General features: G+C 38.4%; 1 protein-coding gene across 1 annotated transcript in view; it reads right to left on the bottom strand.

Annotated features, from left to right (window-relative positions):
* DPYD (dihydropyrimidine dehydrogenase) overlaps nucleotides 1-22,555 on the bottom strand; it is a 340,069-nt gene that overhangs the window by 110,177 nt on the left and 207,337 nt on the right. Inside the window, exon 14 of the mRNA XM_030455551.1 lies at nucleotides 21,845-22,009. Coding sequence (XP_030311411.1) covers nucleotides 21,845-22,009 — 165 coding nt within the window. The remainder of the gene's footprint in view (nucleotides 1-21,844; nucleotides 22,010-22,555) is intronic.

Here is a 22,555-nt window from a genome sequence, read left to right as displayed (position 1 = left end):
TACTTTTGACAGAAGCAATGGTTTACAGTAACAAAATAACTGAAAGCAAAAATTACATTTCTGCCATAACTGTTCACATGAAAAGTATGACCTCAGAGAGCAGAATGAAAATTTTAAAATAGTAGGAATTTTATTTTCTTTTTTTGCTCAGTGTTCTCCTATAACTAGAAATTATACTAAATTCCTAGGTAGAAACAGATTATCCAGAACTCCATGTCCTTTCTCAAGTGATTATTTTTCTCCAAAATGCCTCTACAGTCTTTTCATTTGAAATCAGAATTTGACAAAAAGAAGTAATTATTTTACGAGGTCACTTAGGGGCACCATCTGTAACTTTTGGCTTTTAAATATACTCCTAAAATCACACACAGGAATTTATAGATAAGACAAAAGAATATTATCTCCTTTTACCTGGAAAGAGAATAGCAAGAGACAAGTAACTATGACAACTGATTAAAGTCAGAGTTTTTATTGGAAAGTAATAAACAGAAATTGTATCTTGTTTCAACCTCTCAGTCTTCTCGCTATTTAATTTCTTAATTTATTTTATTTTACATCTTTGGTTCTAACAACATCATATACCACATTCTGCAACTTTAATAGTCCCAAACAGCTGGTATCTTTTAAAAGTCTAGCACATGACCCAGCCCAGGAACATCCCTGGAGAGCACATTCTTCCTCCTGAAATTTGCAGTGGCAACCTGACAGGAGTTGTTTGAACCAAAAGCATGAGGCTGCATTAGGCTTGCCTGGCTTACAAAAGTAGAGTAATGACAGATTTTACATTAAAACTGCTGCTAAAGTGTAGTAAGCAGTAAGTGAAGATGGACTAAATTGCAGCTTTGTCATAGCTTGAGAGAGGGCTGCCAGTGAAACCATGAATGATTGAAGCACAGTGGGATGCCCAGCCCATTCCTTACTCCAGGTCAGAAGTAGAACTGGAATATGCTGTTCCCTCTTCTTCATCCGAACTGATATTTTCCCTGTTGTCAAGAGGCCTGGCACACTGTGCCCTGCACCAAGGAGCAGAGTGGCCCTGCAGACTCCACTCCCTCCCCCAATCTCTGAGACTGATGTCACTGGACAAGGTCTTTACTCCCTGATATCACACAACGATTTCTCCAAATGCTTGTGAAGGGACAAATGCATGTTCGTGACATTAGACACTGCACTGTGTACAGGGTTTTCTTGATCACTCATGGAAGAAGGTCTACATTAAAACTTTATTTTTTGGTTGGAGGGAGGGGTGATGGAAAGGGAGGGTAAGTAATGAACCATTTAGGATGTGATCATAAAATGAATATACTGTAGGTAAAACACCTAGTAGAAAGCTACATTTTACACAATTGTGTAACTAATGCATTAGTAGTTGTTCTACTTAAAAAGGACACTGACAAGGTACTTCTCATAAGCCTTAAAATATTTTTTCTCCCTGTTTATACTAATTCCTTGGAAGCTTAAACTAGAATCTATTTCCCCTGTGAATCTATTTTTTCTTTCTTCTGCTACCTCTATGAAGACTTCTCATGAATGCAATAGCATTAAAAGAAATAAAAAGGATGAGGTTCACCACTGTGTATGTTTTTAAGTGATCATTCTTCCTTAGAACATGGAATCCACTTTCTCAGGTTGCAAAACAAAAGGAAGGAATAATAAAAAAAATAACTGGTCCTACTTTGGGCCAGACAAACCTGAGAACATCTATTTAAAGCCAGACAGCAGTTAAACTCTAGCAGACAGTTACCGTTTGTCTTGTACTGCTCTAAAGGGAATAAGGGCGTTTCAGTACACTCAAAGAGTTTGAAAAAAATCCCAGGAGGCTGGATTTAAATGTGAACATCATCAATTCCTGCAGATTTAAGAATACTTCCTGACAGACACAACAGGGTTCCCAATACTCTACTCTCATATTTGTAATAACCATACTTATTTTGGTGATCTAACACAGACCAAGGCCCACATCTGTTCCTAACCTCTTTTTCCAGGTCTGAGCATAATCTCCATGCACTTCAGGATATTTAGCCATCCATGGGATTTCTGCTCTTTCCTCTCTGTCCCTTCTCACTGCTGCACCAGGCCTTAGGACAAGTGTCATCAAGTGTCCTTAGATGTTCCTTTTAGACACTGCTGCTGGCCTCAACTTGCACCCCTTTCTGCTTTCTCAAAAACTTGCAAAAATCCCCAGGGTTTTGTTTTTGATGGGCAGAGCCATTGCAGAAATCCAGAGATCCTTAACATCAACTTGATTTGTTAACATCTACCTGTCTGGAAAGCAAAGATATGGAACACAATAATTGATGTGGTTAGAGGGAGTGTAGAGATTGAATCAGATTTCATGTATCCATATAATTATTCTTGATCAAACTACAGTTCAGAAGGTACTTATGTTGGGGTCAGATAGGAAAACCTCTATCTTCTTTCAAGATACGTTTCTTCTTCTCAAACAACAAAGTATAGTCTTGCTACACAACCTGCTTAGTCTGAAAAAAGTCAAAATTGTTTAGCCAAAATTCCTCAGGAAGCATTTACTAGGAAGAAGCCTGGCACTCACAGAAAGATACAGTCTTTCTAAACCAGTGCTAGATAGAATGTATTTAATTCATTACTCACCAATAGAAGGGACACCTACGCCTGTGCAAGCACATCAGAAGAGGACAATTTCTTGGCAGCTGAATGATTATTTCACAGCATTAAAATCCCATCTGTCTGAATGAGGGTAACATCCACTCAGTTTTGACCTGCACCATCTCTCAGCCACACCCCAGAACAAGCCAGCACACCTGAAGCATTTCCTGAAGGTCCTGCGCACTTGTAGCTACAAGAGCATGTGGTCCACCAGGTGCTTGGTGAAAAGCTAAGAAGAATGGCTTGCTGACCACTACAGCTATTTCAATGACTCAATAAAAAATTTTGTATATCTCTCACTGAAAACCACACATGCTGCACATAGACTTCTCAATAGTTTTTTTACACACATGGATCACAGGCCAAAGTCTGCCCTATACAATAGCTCTTAGATGCAGTCGCAGTAGCGAAGAGTGAGCAGCAAGGGAATACATAACAGCACTAGAGGGCTTTTTGGTTTGATACAGCTTTTACACTTTATTGGCCTTGCACCACTATCCTGCCTCATTACTCCGCCTCTTGCATGTCAGGTTCAGGACAACTCACAGGAATGCCACATCTGGCAAAAAGGAAGATTTTTGGAGGCTTACTGCTTCTTAGTGCCACTTGTGGCAGTCCTCAAAATCAGCCAGCCAGACTTATTAATGTACAGAACATTTCTAATACCCACCTCACAATACAAAGGTACAACTGCAGCCAATATTCTGTAATACACAAACAAGCTTAAATGTTCAGTACTGAAAAACAACAGGGGCACAAAGTTTTACTGTTGTAAAACTAACCGTCTAGAAACCATCCTAATTTTGATGCCTTATAGACCCAACCAGATTTCTCTTGAGCTGTACTTTCTTGCTGTAATGTTAGATGTGTTGCAGAACTAAAACAAAAATAAGATTTTTATTAAAAACTACCTAGAACATCAAATCCCATGCAATGAGAAAGTTAACAATTGTAAACCCTGTCATGTCTCTGAGAAGCAGAGGAATTATCTTGTTATCAGTTTAATAATGGAACGTTGAAGTAAATGATGCCATCCACTGACACCAGTAACACTGTGTCGCCTGGGAAATTCATGTTGGCAGAAACCGTCAATCTAGATGGATATGGACATATTAAACAGTGTATCTTCAGTCCATAAATCTATTCTTTCTGTGCTGCCTTAATAAAAGAGTCTGCATGATAATAAAAAGACAAGCAATGAAGAATGTCTTGACATTGCTGACCTATAATTCTTCTTCACTCTTCTTTTTTCAGAGAGTGGAGAGTAAATAATAGACACTCTCGTACCAGTCATTGTTTTCCTCCTTAATTTGCACTTAAAATAAATTTAAGATCATTTGAGTCAATGAAAATAAGACAAGTAGGGAGTATTAGTAGGTTTTTTTATTTAGCTGTTGTTCTGTAGCAAACCTTCTAAATAAAACCTTAACTTTACTGTGTTGCTTTATATTGAGATCTCCAGTGTGGTTTTCAGAGTGCAGTGGAAGCGAGATATAACAATGACAGAAAAACAGACCAAACATTATCAGCACACAAATAAGTTTATAGAAGCTGATGGTAGGAGTTTGAAAATATTACCTATATTACCTCACCCTACCACACTAACAAAATCAGCACAAGCAGAAAACAACCAAGATTCTCTTCTGAGGCTAAACAGATGCACTTATTTTCAAAGGCAGTTATTTTGTATGATGTCTCTATATGTATCAATGAGATTCCATCTATTTAATGAGACTATCTGATGGATGTCAGTGAGTGCACTGGGCTATAGCATCAAATTAGGGCCTAGAGTTGTTAGGATCTAATGTCCTCAGACAAATAAAAACAGGGGTTATGAAAAAAAAGCATTTCTTGGTAAAATAAGTGAGTGCTGTGGCTTTCACAGGACCATGAAGCTAAATAGATTAGAACACATGTAGGACAACAAGGGAGCAGTTGGGTGTTGTAAATGCTCCCTCTGCCATGTGAGATTCAGTGCTGTGTTAGTTACTCTCAGGGCAGGAGTTGAGTACCATGAGCAGACACAGATCATGCACATAGAAGTGTGAAAAATTTAAAAGCTAACTTTCTGTTAAAACATTTAATAAGTCCTACCAATTTCGGAGTATGACTGAAAACAAAAGGAATGGACAGAAAAAAAGAGACCTTTGAATGCAGCTGTACATCCCATGGTACAGGGTACTCTTTAATTAAAGATGTCCTGAAAGATTCCTGAAAAGTCAAAAACAGACTACAGAATATGAGTTCCCTGAAACAGATGTTTAATGAAAGAATATAAAGCATCTGTACAAAACACTTCAGGGAAACTCAAATATTTTACATTACTAGTACAAGTATGCCCATTTTATGATAGACTGATGAAAATTTCAGTGCTTCAGGTAAACTCTTCAACCTCCATTGGGAATTACCCACACGGCTCAAGAATTCCCTGAAGATTTGCTAGAATATTTGGTATTTTACTTTGCATAAGAAACCTATCCTAGTTCAAGCTTCAGTCCCTTTGGTAATGAGTGAAAATGCATACATGGCTAACTGGAAATCAGCATTACTGAAAGTAGAAGATGCAAGTTAACAAAGGCTGAATTCAAGAGAAGAGTGAAGACAGATACTAATTTTCAATAGTACTCCTTGCAAACAATATCTGCAAGTCCTTGTGGATCTGCCATGCCCCTGCTGTATTTCTGTACTTTCCATGCTGACATAATATAAAGAGAAAGCAGAGGAGGCAAATAAATAGTGGAGAAGCTATGGGAATAAGTATGTATGTAATTCTGTGATATTTCAGATACATGCTTTACACCAGGGTGCTGACACATTATTGATTCTCAAAACTATATATGGAAAGCAAGGCAGGCAAAAGGAAACCCAAATCAGTGGATTATCTCCTCCTCCTTCTGAAATTTTTACCTCATCATATTATCTGCCCAGATATACACACAGTCCCTTTAAACACAAATCTTGGAGCACCTTGCTGGTGATACTGTTCAGTCTCACAAAAGCAAGGACAACTTTCTGCAGGCTGCCCCTCTGAGAGGGAAAGCCACTGGAGAGAAATGCTTAAGTGCTGAGGCCTGTTCCCGAAGAGCCTGCCTGAGCATCCCTGAGCACCCTTGGCTGAAAGGAACCCTGAAATCTCTTCCACTTCCTGACTGTACCTAGAGATACATTTCCTCTACTACTTAGGAACAAAACTGCTAAGCTCATTATAAAACAAATTCAGTAGAAAATAAAAAGAGATGAAACGTGCACTACATAACTTCAGTGTTCCCTCACTCCTGCATTTAGTCAGCTAGCAATTCCCCAGGCCAAATCTGTCTCCTTGCACCCACAGAAAGGCCATCCTATCTCTTTCCTTGCTTAGCACCCAGAGTTTCTTTTAATTCTCTTAGATATGAAGGCTTAAGAAAACTACCAGTATCAGTGCTTGCAGAGGAGGAAAATGTGGCTCAGAGAGGAGGGGAAAAAATCCCTCCCTTTTACACTGCAGAGCCCTGTGATCTCCTTCATCATGTGACATTGTTAGCACCAAAGCTATGCTTGGGAGGAGTGAGTGATTTTGTCAGCCACTTACATCCTCCACACTCACCCACACCCTCTCTGTGCACCATTATCCTTGTAGTGATATACTGAAAATCACTGACAGTTTGCCTGATTTTGCTCAAACAGCTCTTACGTTAGGCTGTTCTGATAGATGAGGGTATGGTCATTAACAAGGTGTGCAAACAGGCTGTAGGGCTTGTCCTTTCTTCAGGAAATTATCTGAGGACTTCATATGCCATCTGTACTGGGGCAGCCTATCAGTCCTAAAGAACTACTCTCTCTGGATGGCATTAGATTTAACAAAGAAGAAAGCTTCCACACACTCCAAAACCTGTCTGGTTAGTGGGACAGGTTCACTTCATGAAAAGAAACAATCAACAGATATCCACAGGGATGGAAACACAGGACCTTTACAAAGGCCGGAGTGGGACCAGTGATGGTCATCCCCACCAGAACTTCACTTACAGAAGTTTTTGTGGGCTGTTTTCCTGTTGGAAAGCATAGGTGAAAGGATGGTAGAAAGCTATGATACACAGAGTAACATGACAACTGTTCTATCTATTCATCTTCATTGTCTTATGATACCTTTGCCTTCCTCCTCCAGATACTTAAATGCTTCCTCTGAATAACACAAGTTTCTACTTACTTGGCCATCCTCTCCAAATCCATATTATCTCTGAATGGTCTGATTTCATAACGAATTTACTTTGAGCAGAAGGTTGGACTTGTTCATGTCACTTCCTGAGGTTCCTGACAACTCAACTTTTCTTATGAACCATCCCTGCAAACCCACACATGACCAGCAAGTGTTTTTGCCTCATTCTCTTCACGATCACTTCATACCCTTGCACCAAGCAGGGCAATTCTGACATTAAGCCTATCTAGCTTTGTTCAGGCACAGGAATCTGCTCCAGTCTGGTATTTGTATAAGCCTATATTTTATCTCTGTATTTTTACTTTTGTTCTCTCATGCAATCTTCAAGATATCATCTTATATCCCTTTTGAGATCTTGTTCATTGCCATCTCCAGTAGTTCTTCCTGTGATCTTGCACAGAAAAAGTGTCTTCATGGTTTCCTACCTCCAGATTTTGTTTCTTTTATCATGTACTAAAGCAAACATAGTCTTCAGTTCTACTTTTTCTGCTGCTATTTGAGCTCATACAAATCAGAGCCACAGCCCAGCAGCAAGACCATCTCCACAACTGCAACATGCCATCCACCTCCCTCTCACACAACTCACAAACCTCAAAATGCAACAAAGCCAAATACCAGATGCACTCACATATATTCATAGATTCCTATCCAGCATTCCAAATGAGCCTCCTAAACCTCCTAAACTTGTGGAAGACAACTGTTTCCTGCTAGGCCCATGTCAATGTGAGCCCTATGCTCATTTAATGATAGATCTGTATCAACATTAGCATTTCTCATACAAAATGAATTCTTGTTCAACTTTTCAAATTATTGGCAATAGATTAGCACTCAATAGCTTCATGTCATATTCCACGAATTTTTAAAAGGCAAAAGAGAAAAAATAATAAGGTGAGGTAGGTAAGAAACATCCTTTGTGTACCATACAAAAACTTTAAAAAATAAATTAATATTTTCATTTGGAAAAAAATGCTCCATGTAGTTATTTCTACAGTGAAAATTATATTAAAATGGACCCTTAGAAAAGAAAGAAGCTACTTTCTGTCAGGCATGTAACTTCTCAAGAAGTGGAGAGGAAAATTCATGCTTTCTGTTGAACTTGATCTCTTCTTATATGCTTCCTAGTTATCCCCTGCTATCTCCAAGCTGGGGCAAAAGTTCAGGGAACAGCACTGCCCTGACATAACCAGCCTTCTGAGATATGATCAGAAAATTTCATCAGTGGGTAGTTTTATTTTTTTTTATGCAGACATTATAACTTAGTTAAGTAGCTAGCTGTTAGATCTGATGACCCAAGTAGTTTTTTTGGCTACACTCCAGCAGCAAAGTTGTTATAAAATTAAAGACTGGAAGTTGGCAACTACCTTCTCCCTAATCTTTCTCCTTAACTGCCAGTTCCACTCACCTCTTCATCTTGTAGGGAAGATCACCTGAAGACACTGAGAAACTGAAAAAGGCCTTGCAATTTTCACTAAATATTTGGATGTTTAATAAAGTTGTTCCGTAACTTGTTCAACATAGTGCTATGTGATTGGACATTTCAAAACTATAAAGCACTGAACAGAGATTATACTCTCAACTGAAAGCACTGTCAGACGAATTGCCACCTTATGTTGGAGAGATTTTATCAATGATCACACAGTGTCTGTTGGTTTTGTTCTCAAAAAGACAAATTGAAGATAAATCAGATACAATGAGGATGCCCATGCCAGAATCAAAAGCAGGAGTTCTAGGAACCAGAGAGATGCTGACAGTACAACATTAAGAGAATGTAAATGTGACTTAGATCCATTTTTTATGTCCACCCTTTATCTTGAAATGCTCACAGTGCTCACAGACAAGAATTTGGAGTATGCAAGGTTTAAATGCACAAACAAGTTACTGCTGATCTATGGTCCTGCTGACCACCTAATTTTGCATGTTTAGCAGTTGCTACATAACCTCAATAGCAAGTGCAGTTCATTAGTTTCAACTAGAACATTAAAAAAAGGAATTAATATATAAAAGCAGGGTAAACTGAGATCTAGAATATGAAAATGTGACAAGTATGAGAAGTCCAGTGAAGAAAACTATGTAAAAGCTTATGATCTTAAACTCAATGAGCATAAAAAGTTCAGAAGCTATAAGCATTGTTGAGGGTGTAGATTAAGATCAGTTTAGAGCCCACTAAGAATTCCACTAATCTACATGATTCTTTCAGTGGATGAGGAGAAAAAAAAACCATCTTGGAACACATTATTCCCACATTTCGCTCTGAATTTGAGATCATTCCATAGCCCCCCCCAGAAAGCATAGGAGGCTGGGATATAGTCCAGCTGCTGTCAATCACATGGAAGAGCTGGCTCCAATTGTGATAGATTCAAGCATGTGCCTCTGTCTTTCTTACCTAAGCTGGAACATATCTGCACAGAGCCAGCTCTCCTACTCTCTACAGAGTTCATATACTCTGTAGAGTATACTCTTCAGTTGCTCCTGAACAAAAATAAACTGTTTGATGGTATAGCTGCCTCTACACCAGGGTTCTGCCAGGACAGCAGTTAGATGCGGTTTTATTTTTAGTATCTCTAGCCTACATAAGTATGTGAGCAAGACTTTTAAATATAGACCAGCCTTCATAGTTTTCTTCATTAGAGCTCTAGAATAATATTTCAAATGTAAACCACATCATAGAAATTAAGTGCAGGGTGGGGCTACAAGATCAGCATATAGTTACTGCTTTTATCAGGTATAAATATACTTTCATATTATCGTCGTATTACACATCACATATAGAAGAGAAAAAGTGGAATTATCTACATCACACACTCTCAATGCCTCTTAAAATACTAAAATCACAGCACAGCCAGTATAAATGAATGTCAAATCTCCTGAGCATTTTAAAATATCAGATTTTTGTAATTTACCCAATTGCCTATGACAAACATCAAATAGAAACTGGGAAGAAGTATTTGGTGGATAAATGTTTTGCATAGGTACTAAGGCTAGCAGAATTTTATAGTTCTTACAAAGTTTAGATTTTAATTTTGATGGATTCTAAAATTTTGCCATTTAGGGATTTATTTTTTAACATTGCCACAAGGTCATTTTCTCCCAGTCCATTGGCAACTTCTACATCCTCATATTAAAACGGTAGCTATCCAGAAAAGGGCATTTCCCAGGGAGTAATGACTGGCTAGGAGAAGTTGATGGCCTGAGGCACTGCTGAGGGCCATTAACCCTGGCCGGTTATTAATCGCGAGGAAATGCCCTGCACCAAGGTTGTTCCTGCTATTTTAAGCACAGATTGGTGGGGGTGAAATGAACATGTTAGTGTACAGATTTTTTTAACACACGATGCAATTTCCTTTGTCACAGTTTACAGAGGACATTTCTAGAAAGAATGAATGTTCTGCCTGATACTCAGATGGATTTAATAGATCATTTTGCAGCACTCTGTTGAGAACAAAATAACTTAACAAACTGAGAAAATAGTTGGGGGTTTAAAGAGCTTTTTTTTTTCTCTCTAAATAATGGTCAGTGTAGAAAAATAAAAGGAAACTCATACCTTAATATGTACAAAAATATGCAACTCTTCACTGTCAGCAGTATTGCATTCTAGAAATACCTTTTTAATCACACTATCTTAATGTTTAGTGCATTTCCTTTGTAAATGCTCATGCTTAATGGCCATTCACTCTTCAAAAAAAAAAGAAACTTTTAGCATCAACATCCAAAGCACACCCTGAACCAGCTTGATCTGATGCTAGACATCAAGGAGTTTGTCTTTTCCAATAATCAAGCAGATTGGGTCATTTTCTAGGATGGTGAAGTATTTCAGAAACTACTTTAATTTTCTCCTAGTTCTTACCCTAAGGCTAGAGTTTTAAAGCTGCACTCATAGCCCTCATAAAATTGTGAAAATTGTATTTTCCTTGCAGAGATCAATAACTCACTCTCCAAATCAAAACAATATTCTTAGCATATGTACAAATAGTCCCCTACCTTACTGAACTACTTACTATTTGCAAAATCATAGCTGTGGAAGTAAAAGAAACAAAGTAAGTCACAGCATAGGAAGAAAGAAAAGTTCTGTATTAAACTAGTTTGACAAGTTTCTCAACAAAGCTGTAGTTTCCAAGTGCAAAACATAAAAGTTCTCACATTTCTCCTTAAGGTCCTAATTTGTCACCACAAACATAGCCATTAGAATCACAGATTGTAAAAATCTCACTACATTTACCACGTTGTTCTATTTTCAGTTACAAACTGCACTTTCCAGCAAAAATATGTGCTTTCTTAAAATAAAATTGCCTCAAACTGATAGGCAGAGTGAGATTTGCCACCTCTTTGCCAAATTAATAAACATCAAAACTGATACTGTAGCATTTGGTACCAATCACCATGACATGCCCTGCATGATCTCTTGAACATGGACGATCAGACATTGCCAGGATGTAAGTTTTTAGCAGACTTGTCTTTCTATATATGCCATCATCTGTGGTGACCCTCTCAAAATGCAGCCTTTCAAATCTTAGCAAATTGAAGACAGCACTTGAATTACAAAACCCTTAGCACATAATTTCAGACTAGTACTAGTACAAAATATATCTTCATCTCTGTTTGAGTTCAAGTATTGTTGTTAACATGCTAATCAGAATGTCAAAATGTAATACAGGCACAATGATCCAAAGACTGAGACAGGACTGGGAGGCAGGAGAGTGTTTCTGATCCTGGGTACAAATCAAACAGCTCTTTGTGAATTGACAATGTAAACTTGCAAGAATGGGCTACATAGCTCAGTAATCCTTCTTTGATGTGCATCACCAGCAATATCCTGTGAGAATGATCTCTGAAGCCTCAATGGCATCTGGTGAAGTGCCTCTTATTGCTCATTTCCACCTATCATCCTTCTGGTTCCGAGCCAGCTGCACCCTTGCTGAGACAGAAAAATCTGAACCACACAGTGTATTAAAAATGTGGAAATAAAATGAATCAATATACTGACATACTGATGTTTTTTTGGTTTTTTCTCTCTTGTTTTCCCAGAAATTCTGTGTTCGATATATTTATTTCTATGATATTCAGAATTACACTGAGATTTTCATAGTGCTTTCTACAGTAACCCTGGTATAGTTAGCTTAGAATCAATTACTGCATATATCAATTTAGTACTGTTTCATTCCATGTGCATACAACATTTATCTTCATTTAATTTTATCTGTCCATTTTTTGGTCAGTCACTCAGAAATGCAAGATCCTTCACAGCCCTTCAAAGTCGGCTCTTCTCTTTATCCCTACAATACTTACTATTAACAGCAAAGTTTATATTCTTAGAATTTTCTCTCTTTTCCAGATAGTTAATAAACATTTAAAATAGCACAGAACACAGCACAGTTCCCTAGGGAATTTTACTGGAGCTTTCTATCCATTGTGAAAATTAAGTATTTATTTCTCAACATTGTTTCCCATGTTTAAGTAGTTATTTATTCATGTGGGTTTCTTCCCTCTCATCTTAAAGTAGCATAATTTCTTTCAAGTCCTCCATTGAAGGACACTATCAAATGCTTTTGAGCCTGAGATCATTATCAGCTGAGTTTCTCTTGAAGCCCTCAAAGAACTTTTTTAAGGCATAATGTTATTAAAAAGAGGTTTCTTTGCTCTTTTTTTTTTCTTTTTACTAATTCTATTTTTTAGAAAAGCTTCAAACAATTTACAACTAAAGACAGAAGATTTATGGTCTTTAGCTGCCCTGATCTCTCCCAGAAGTTTTACATTCATCACATGCTGATTCTCCATTACTTTTCAAGCCTCAAGCAGATCTGTTATAGCAAATGCTACTATCAAAAATACTGGTGGTAGATGAGAATTTTCCTGTATTTTTTCACCTTTTTTACTAAAACCTAAGCCTCAAGAAATAAAAATTACAGCACCATATTTTGTTGCTCGGTCCCATCCTATTATATAGGTCATATAAAGCATAGAATTTTTTTATGCCTTGTGGAAGAACTTTTTCCAGGAAAAATTCCTTACTTGTACAAAAGTGGAATCTCAAAGACCAAATAGACCAAGATTTCTGTTACAAGCCTTGGTTTTGGTTCACTTACTCTTGCAAATAGAAACTGCTGCACAGAAAGGGTGGGCACCTCTGGTACAAACCCACTGTATAAATCAGGGTTCTCATCAAATTTCACCTGAGACTGCACAGAGGAAAGTGTGTCCCACTACCTCATGATGAGCTGAACCATAGTCAGCAACAATGAGGACATTCTGAGGATGGGAGAGCCTAAAACTCTGTTGGAATTTGTGGAATTAGTGCACTGTTTAATGTGTCTGCTCTTCTTTTGTGTCGGGTTTTTTCTCCCTTTTATAGGGGCATTGTCTGTGTTGTTTTTTTGTCCTCTCTTCCTTTTGGTGAAGAATGAAGAGAAAAAAGAGAGGTCGTGATGCTCTTCTGCTCACCTCAGCAGTCATTGGACAGAGGAGTCAGCCAGTCTTGAGCTCCATACTAGCTAGGGCTGAGTTGTTTATTTTGTGGGCAAGGTAACCAGCGTGTGTGCCTTACTGCAGCCTCATCCCCCTCTTCAGCTAGGATTTCCTCTGATCTTAAGGGACTAGGCCTACTGCCAGTTTTCAGTAGTGATAGGGATCTTTTCCATATGGTGAATTTAACAACTGCTGTGTGGGTTTTTTCACCTCCTACCAAGCATCCATGATAGTTGGCTTTGGGAAGTTTAAGCTGCAGCAATCACAACTTCTGGAGTTTTTAAATGAGATTTGAGGATCTGAGAGTCAGATAAGGGAACCCAGGTAGCAGTTCTGTGCTTCTGGCTACTTACATGATATGGAGTGTGAAAGTTTCTAGACAGCCTGGCTTGTGGCTCCCTCCCCTTGTGCTCTGTCCTTTACGGTTCATGTGGAAAAGCATCTGAGCATCTATGGAGGGTCTTTCTAATAAGCCCAAGAATGCATGGCCTGCACCTTCCCTAGTCAGATCCACAGTACACTGGTTGCTGTTGGTTCCAGATGAGGTCCACATGGGCACAACCTTAACCAGTTGTTTAGAAACGTTTTATTCCGAGTTTTAGGTGTTGTGGCTTGTCAAGATGTCTATGACTTATGTGAGTGGACACCACAGTAGGCATCTGGAGTTTAAAATACTATTTTTTTTGTGATGTAAAGGCAAACTATCTGTACTAGCCCAAGGAAAGCAGGCATTTCTGGAGAGCAGCTGGCTGGCAATTTGATTTCTGAACATGACTCCCACAAAGATGAAGATGAAGGTTCTACCTTTCACCTCACTGAATTACCCACAATACAAATGATATTCCAAATTCCCAAGTATTCCAAATTTTAAATCCAAACAGTAAAACAAACTAATGCCTTTTGTAACATGAATCAAGTCAAGAACTGGTATCTCATAATGTAACTACTATGTACACTACTATGTACACTATACAACACCCTACAGACCTTGAACATCCATCAGAAATAAAAGCTATAATAATGCCTGCAAAAATACACAAATTATTCCTATACATCTAGTGAGAAAGCCTTTTTGGCCTTTTCCTCACAGTAAAGCTGTGAAGTTCATGAATCTTTTATTCTTGACAAATTTTCCACCTAATGTCTCTTAATTTGAGTCACAGAGGAGATTTACAGCAATTTTAGATATTTCCATGTTTACTACCAGAGCAGACTTAGAGAGGGAAAAGTTCATATGAATATACAAATGTTGTTCACAGTTTTTAGATGAAGACTGATATTAAAACCAAAGTTGGTCCTACAGATACACTTCACGTGTAGGACACCACATCAGGGACCAATTCAGCAAACTAATCAAACTCCTCCAGGTAAACTGTACAACTCTGTGGCAAATCTGTTTCTGTTCATCTTACAACTTCAGAAAACCTTTCTGAACATTGCATTTTCCTGCACCAAAAGGTATTACAGGAGCAAGCATGCTGGATGCCTGTTGAATTGTTTTCTTGCTCTGTAACCCCTCATTTCCTCCTGTCCTCACAGAGAGGAACTACAACAAAACTGATTTTGTTACCTAAAAAAACCCCAAAAATCCATAACACTGAAACCAAATAAAACTGGACAGTCCTACCTCTATCACAAGAAAAAATGCAGAATATAATAAATCATAATATAATGAAGAATTAATTACTCCACTCCTGGGAAATAAAACAAGAACATTAAAAGCTAGACCCCCCTCCAATTCTATGAAAGTCTGTTTTCAACCTGGGATCCAGCGATCTGTTCTTGCACGCTCCCTAGCATGGCTATTCTGACAGGTGTTCCAGGGACATGCTGAACAAATATGTTGAACAAAATTTATCTTTAACAGTTTTAGCCTTGAAAATTTGCTCTCTGCTGAGTAACTGTCAGAGAGACTGTCAGCAACATTCTGTGAGCAGCAGAACAAACACTGCGACAAGAGTTTTCAGCTTAGTTTGGGGGTGCAAGAGTAATTAATTTCTAGCAAGTCTCTCAATTCAACACCTCACAACATTGATATCTGAATCACAGAATTAATGTCACAGCTGACCAATGTGACTTATGTATGTTCCTAAGAGTCATGCAGCAGCCCAAACTTATTTGTGTTCAGTAAGGAGGAAAGAAGCATTTAAGACCTCAGTATAATGATAGAGCAATATTGAAAAAAATATTACATTTGGCATCTTCTTCGACGATCCCTGTTCATCCTTTCTGTACAAGTTTCACAAACATTTGCTTGTTTGTAGGGACTTCTGTTGGCCCATAGGAAATTACATTTCCCTGCAGTCTATTTTGTTCATTAAATGTCCTTTCAATGTCCTTTTTCTTTACTACCTCCTCCATGTGGTAAGGCCCAAACTAATTTGCATATTGAGGTTTTTCATCAACTTACTTTTTATCATCTACAGGGCACCCACTAGGGTTTTTGGAAAGTGGAGAAAGTGGGCAACCATGCCCATCAGCAACTTCTTGCTGAACCTTCAGCCCACCTTTCTCCATAGAAAAGCATTTTACCTATTTCAAACCTTGCTCTTCTCAAGGTTGTTCTTCCCAGAGCAGATACTAAAGAGGTTCACAGTAATATAAAACTGTAAAATATTTGGCCAACTACTAGGCAGTTGAATATACAGACATGCTTGTGTGCCTAGAATCTGTGTAAGTAGGTGATTTATCAATCAAATGAGAACTCTGAGCTATGGTAAGCAAAAAGTTTTGATGAGGAACGGCAACAGTTTGAATGCATTTCTTTATTCAACAAGTGCTACCATCAATATATCCCATTCCCTCACAGTCACCAAAAATGATTCACATGATTGCAGCTTCACTGTACACAGAGATCCTTGTTTTACCAGCACACAAAGACATGCTGCACTACCACTGTTCACAGCTCCCAGCACAGGTTAAAGGCCACATTATAGCTAATGTAAAATACGTGAATATAAATGTACACATGAAGTTATCTTCCAAGGTTTTATAATATTTTTTAAAACTTTCTCTTTTAATGGATAAAAGTTTGTAGATTCCTGCTGAAATAGAATTAAAAATATGTATTTTCATAGAATCATAGAATTGGCTAGGTTGGAAGGGACCTCAGAGATCATCAAGTCCAACCCTTGGTCACTACTGCTGCAGTTACTAGACCATGGCACTGAGTGCCACCATCCAGTCTCTTTTGAAATATCTTCAGGGATGGAGAATCCACTACTTCCTGGGGCAGCCCATTCAATGCTTGATCACCCTCTCTGTAAAGAAATTCTTTTAATGTCCAACCTAAACCTTCCCCTGCACAATTTAAGACCCTGCCCTCTTGTCTTGCTGAGAGTTGCCTGGGAAAAGAGGCCAACGCCCACCTGGCTACACCCTCCTTTCAGAGAGTAGAGAGTAGAGAGTGATGAGGTCTCCCCTGAGCCTTCCAGGCTGAACAGCACCAGCTCCCTCAGCCTCTCCTCATAGGATCTGTGCTCGAGTCCTTTCACCAGCCTAGGAAATAATCCTCCCAGCTGGGGGAAACCCTCCCAACTGGACAGAACACTTACTCGTCTCCTGCGAGTCTTTGCCTGGGGCCTTTGTGCATGTGAATTACAGGGAATCCTACAAAATTCCTTTACTTATATCTCTCTCATTTCTCGGTTGATCTCTGAGGTCTATGGCACGGAGCTAGACCCCAGGTCCACCCGCAGAAATGCGGATGGGCGCCACCAGGAGAAAAGCTCTGCAGCACAGAGTCTCAGGATCCGAGTCACGGCACCAATTTGTCAAAAACACTGACTCTATGTTTAAAACTTTTATTGAGAGAGATATAAGTAAGCGCGCTGAAGCACGCTGGGTGGCCAGGGAGCCATAGCCACCACCGGCTTGCAACTTTGATAAAGTAAAACCGGTTCTTTTATACTTTTCATAACCCCTTCCTTAGTCTCTTATCAGTTTATCATCGGTTTTCATTTTGCAGGCTTTCCCAGCATTGGTTCTTGCTTTGTGGGCTTCGTTCTGTTGCTGAGGGGAATGGTTTCATGCTTTGTGGGCTTCATTCTGTTGCTGAGGGGAATGGTCACATGACGTCCTGTTTCGTGGGCCCTGTGGTCGGCCCTCCTCCTGGTTTTTTGGCTTTTCTTCCTTATAAGTACGCTTAAACATACACCCCAAAACAACAGGATACAACATGCTATCTCAACAAACTGGCCAACAAACATTATTAAATTGAAAGATACACTCAAAAAACCAATAAACTACAATTTTAAGCCTTTTTTTCAGGGTTGTTGTGCCAAAGTGCAGGACCCAGCACTTGGCCTTGTTGAACCTCATCCCATTGGAATCAGCCCAACTCTCCAGTCTGCCCAGGTCCCTCTGCAGAGCCTCCTGCCTTCCAGTCATCGACACTTCCCTCCAGCTAGTGTTCATCTGCAGATTTGCTGATAGTGGACTCAATCCCTTCATCTAAATCACCAGTAATGATTTGAACAGAACTGGGTGCAACACTGATCCTGGGGGACACCACTAGTGAATGGCCACCAACTGGATGCAGCCCCGTTCAGCACCACTCTCTGCGCCAGCCCTCAATCAGTTCCTAACCCAGCGCAGAGTGCCCTGTCCACGCTGTGGGCTGACAGCTTTTTCAGGAGTATGCTGTGGGAGATGGTGTCAAAGGCTTGCTGAAGTCCAGGTAGACCACATCCCAGCCTTCCCTCATCCAAGGTGGGTCACCTGATCATAAAGAGATCAGGTTGGTAGCAGGACCTGCCTTCCTAAACCTGTGTGGCTGGGTCTCTCCCTTGTCCTCTTGTAGGTGCTGTGTGATTACAGAGGATGATCTGTTCATACTCTGCAGGCTGAGGTGCACAGTTTTCATTCCTGATATACCATTAGGTGAGTCTAATTGGCAAACTTCATATTTCTGAATAAAAGTTATTGAATATACGTTACGTGACTTTTCTCAGCACATTTTGGTGGAAGTCATCAATACACCATAGGATCAGGTATCTTATCTCATGGGAAATAAATATGGAGTAGGCCATTGTGCATTAGTGTTAGTTCTTTTTCCCTGTTAGTGATGCACTTTAAAATTTGAATGTTCAAATTATGATTAGTCTTTTTAACAGAAACTGCAATTTATGAACCCATCTGTGGGGTTGACTTGGTCAGCAGCTAAGCTCCACCAGCAGCTGTCCACACCCCACTTATAAATCTTGCCTTTGCCATTTCAAACCGTCTAAGCTGGCCTTAGAAAGGGGGGAGTTTTCCTATTTCTCATTATGATGTTGAGATTAGACAGGAACAGCTTCTATTGCCCTTGGCCCAAAACAAGTAGTAATTGAATTCCAATATGAAGATCCTTATTATTGATACTTTTCTTTCCCTTTTCTTTTTGAGTCTCAGACTAACATAGCACTTCACAAACAATCTTTTCAGAGGAGAAGGGATGCAAAATGCCAATAATAACATGTCAATTTAATTTTGATTTCAGACTATGAAATTAATAAATTAATTGTTCCATCTTTTTTCATTGTGAAGCTCTCACTCTGTACTATTGTAGAAAAAAAAAATATATTTTCTCCTTATGAGTAGTTACACAGAACAAGAAATCCTGTGGCATCAGATGCTATAAGTGGCCATAAGTCAGAAAAATATAAATACTTCATAGACTCATAAAATAACCCTTAGTTAGCCATGTAAGGAAGATGTTTGGATATGACAAAGATAGGCCAATATAAATAAGTAAAACTAATATCTGGGAAAGTAAAAAGAAGTTGACAAATGCAAACAGACCAATTTTCTTTTCACTTTCACAGCTCTCGGACTGAAACGATGTTTTCTTGGTACACAAGAGAGCAGTGGACACATAATTTTTAAAACTGCATCTTTTGAAAATATAACAATAAAGAACACTGAATAATAAAGTGTTTTAAACAATATCAGCCAAGTTGCTGAAGTAATAACTTACTGAAATGCCTGAAGTACCAGAAAGAAAGGAATCCAATTTTTAACTGCAAATAATTTTAACAGAGAAGTGCTTGATTTAGAAAACAAAACCTAAAATATCTCAGGCTTGTACTAGGCATGCCATCTGATTTCCTTTTGTGCGTATGTGTTCTCTGAGAGAAAATAAAAAAAGTAAAAAAAAAAGAAGTAGTAGTAATAATAAATTAACTAAGCTTAAAAAAATCCCAAATTGAAACAGCACAGATTTTTATGGTATACTACAAGCAAACACATGAAATCCAAATTAGTTTCTTCTTCTGATTTCTCCTCTGGACCCTTACTAATACTTAATTCACTGCAGGTAGCATTAAAGCAACTTCTGCTGGTGGCAGCTCCTACCCTAGTTCAATTGAAGTGAATTCAGGGTTGAAGGAAGAAACTAACAGAAGTGGAACTGTGAAAGACCGACAATCAGAGATAATCACAAGCTATGAGTGAGAATCAGGAGTCAGGAGACCCAGAGAATAAGGCTCTCCACTACAGAGAAGAAGACAGCACCAGGGTGATGTTAGTTCCTGATCTAAAGAGCCAACATCTTACACTTACATGACATTGTCCACTGGTGGTTCTCTTTTGCACAACCTTTTGCATAATTTAGTTTAAATCTTAGGCTTCATTAGAGGAATTTAGCTGCTCCTTTTGTGTTATGGAACAAGATAGGATGCTGGTCAGGGATCATCCTCTATTGAAGTAGCTATTTTTCTCATATCATTTTCATCTATAAAATAAATTCTACCTCAAATGACTTGTATTAAATAGCAAAGGTGATTATGTATAAATACTGAATTGTTTTAATAATTACTGTAGCAAGGTAAGGTTTTTTTTTCAGTAATCATTTGTGTCCTCATCTCAGTCTGGCTTTCATTTTAAAAAAATATCTTGTTCTTTACTTGCTAATTAAGCTCACCCCTCAAGCAGTTTTCTGAAACCATTTTTGGTTTTGATAAAGCCCCCCAAACACATCAAATTTAAAAAGGCATCCTAGAGGAGTGAACAGGAATTTGGGAAAACATTTCTGCAAACTCCAGCTATACAGAATATTTCAAAATAAGCATCAAGAGATTTCTACCAGTGAACAAAAATCTATTTTCAATTAGCAACAAATTTACCATGGTATTTATGACAGTTCTTAGATGAGTACATAGGCAGTTTTTAAAAATCCCTGTGAGCAAAGCCAAGGTCTACCACTAATGCTCTTTTCCCCAAGCTCATGCAGGCATTAACAGCCTTAAGGATGCCACAGCAGCACCCACAGTCAACATGCAGGAGCTGAATTCACATTCTCAAAATAATAACTTGTATGGTTGGAGATGATGAGAAGATGCTCGCCCTGGGAACTAAGCAAGAGTGGGACTTCTCCATCCCACACAAGAGGCTAGGCCTCAGAAAATTCAAATTTTCCTTTAGAAATTGTTGCTAGTGCTTTTCCTAACAGAAGAGAAAGGTTTGGTTTCAAGTACAAAATGCTGCAATAGATTTTTGGTAAAAACTGCAATGAGAGACTATTCCCACAGCAGAAATGGCTAGCAGTCTAACTGCAGGCAATATCCAGGACTTTGGCAAAGGATGTTAAAATAAAAATCAGATAACTTGGTTCACACTTTTACTAGTATGGAGCCCAAGTGCAGTAAAGTGAGATGAACCTCAGCAAAGAAACACAACTCCATCCATAGAGAAGATAGGATATTAAACATACAGCACTTACCTTTTTCTACCAATACAGTGTGTTTAAACATTTTTTATACTTGATGGATGATGTGTACACTTAAGCTCCAGGAATAAAAAAAAACCTGTCTTCATGCCATAACATATTCAGGAATGTTAAATTATTTTTTTCATAGCTGAATTATGGAGGTAATAACTTCAAGACAGAAGATATATAAGCTTTGGGATTTCTAGCTCTATCCATTTGAGACAATGTCTGAGGTGAATTTTACTTCCCACCTAGTTCTTATTCTCAAGAACAGTAGCTGAAAACCATTTATGCCAGCTGTCTGGCATCATTGCTCCTAACTTGGATTGCAACATTCTAGACAGATATTACCCATAGCCAAGAAAGCTCTAACAAAACCCTTTCCGTGAAGTGAAATTAATTCAGTTTTGGGTTTGGGGTTTTTTTCTCCTAAAGCAGAAATCACTTACAAAATATTACGAGTAGCTTTCACATTTTCATTAAGAATTAAAACAATCAATCAAATTCACTTCACAATGAAAATTATTGTTGTAGTTACATCTTTAAATATGTTATTAAATACAAAATAATTCATGGCAGAATTGACAAGCATCCACTCTGGGATCAATTCCTTCCCTTGATATTATCTATTTGAATGTAAACATCAACGTAACTAAAAAATCACAATCGCTGTCTGTTTGTGTAACAGCATTTTCACAGAATGATCTGTCATAAAGATTATTTGCATAGACCTTTCTGGCTTTTAATATCACATTTGTTTGTCAATAAAGCAATTGGCATTCTGTTTAATAAATATTAAACAGATGAGTTTTCACAAATCTATGACCTGAAGATTATAAATAAATATATGGTATGTCTATGACAAGAGTGGAACTTACATGGTTTGGAAAGTCAGCCTTAAGTTCAGCAATACTTCTACACCAATATGCTGCTGTTTTCTCACTGATCAGTTCAATGTTAAGAAAAGAGCCTTGGCCTGGGCCATACACGGGACCTGAAGTAATTCCACGCACAATCCTTGGAGAAACGTTGGTTACAATATCCTGCAAAATAGTGAAACCTTTCAGATTGACTTTGTAAAGTAAAGCACTGTCAGTGATCTCTGTGACCTAAAATATAACTTAAAATATCAGGTATCTATTAAAATGTTATTTTATGTGAGTAAAACCACAGTTTATAGACCAGTTCTCCAATTAGCAGTTTCTCTAATTAGACTCTCTATATCAAGTGACAAAAATGTTTGCTGTGGTGTGTGAAAAGGTATGAAAACTAGCAAGCAAGTGGCAGTATGGGGTCACCTATAAACTGCATAGAAAATCTAAAGCATTTAAATAATTCTTTTTGTGTTTGGGCAGTGGGCATACAAGATTTTATGTAAAAAACCTACCTAGGCCTCAGTAATGTACCAGCACACATGGGAATTATACTCCCCAGAGAGGATCAAAGCCCATGTCTTACACAAGCACATGAAGTTCAAAGAGGCACTGTTTGATGAAATGTCAAGGTGACAGGTCCAGATGCCAGCAAAAGCAGAACAGTGTATCAAACTTCGCAAGTTAAATTATTAAAAGAGATCAAAATATAAAGCA

The sequence above is a fragment of the Calypte anna genome, chromosome 8 (assembly GCF_003957555.1).
Source record: "Calypte anna isolate BGI_N300 chromosome 8, bCalAnn1_v1.p, whole genome shotgun sequence".
Lineage (NCBI taxonomy): Eukaryota > Metazoa > Chordata > Aves > Apodiformes > Trochilidae > Calypte > Calypte anna.
Note: the sequence above shows the minus strand (reverse complement) of the source record. Positions and strands in the feature narration are given on the sequence as shown.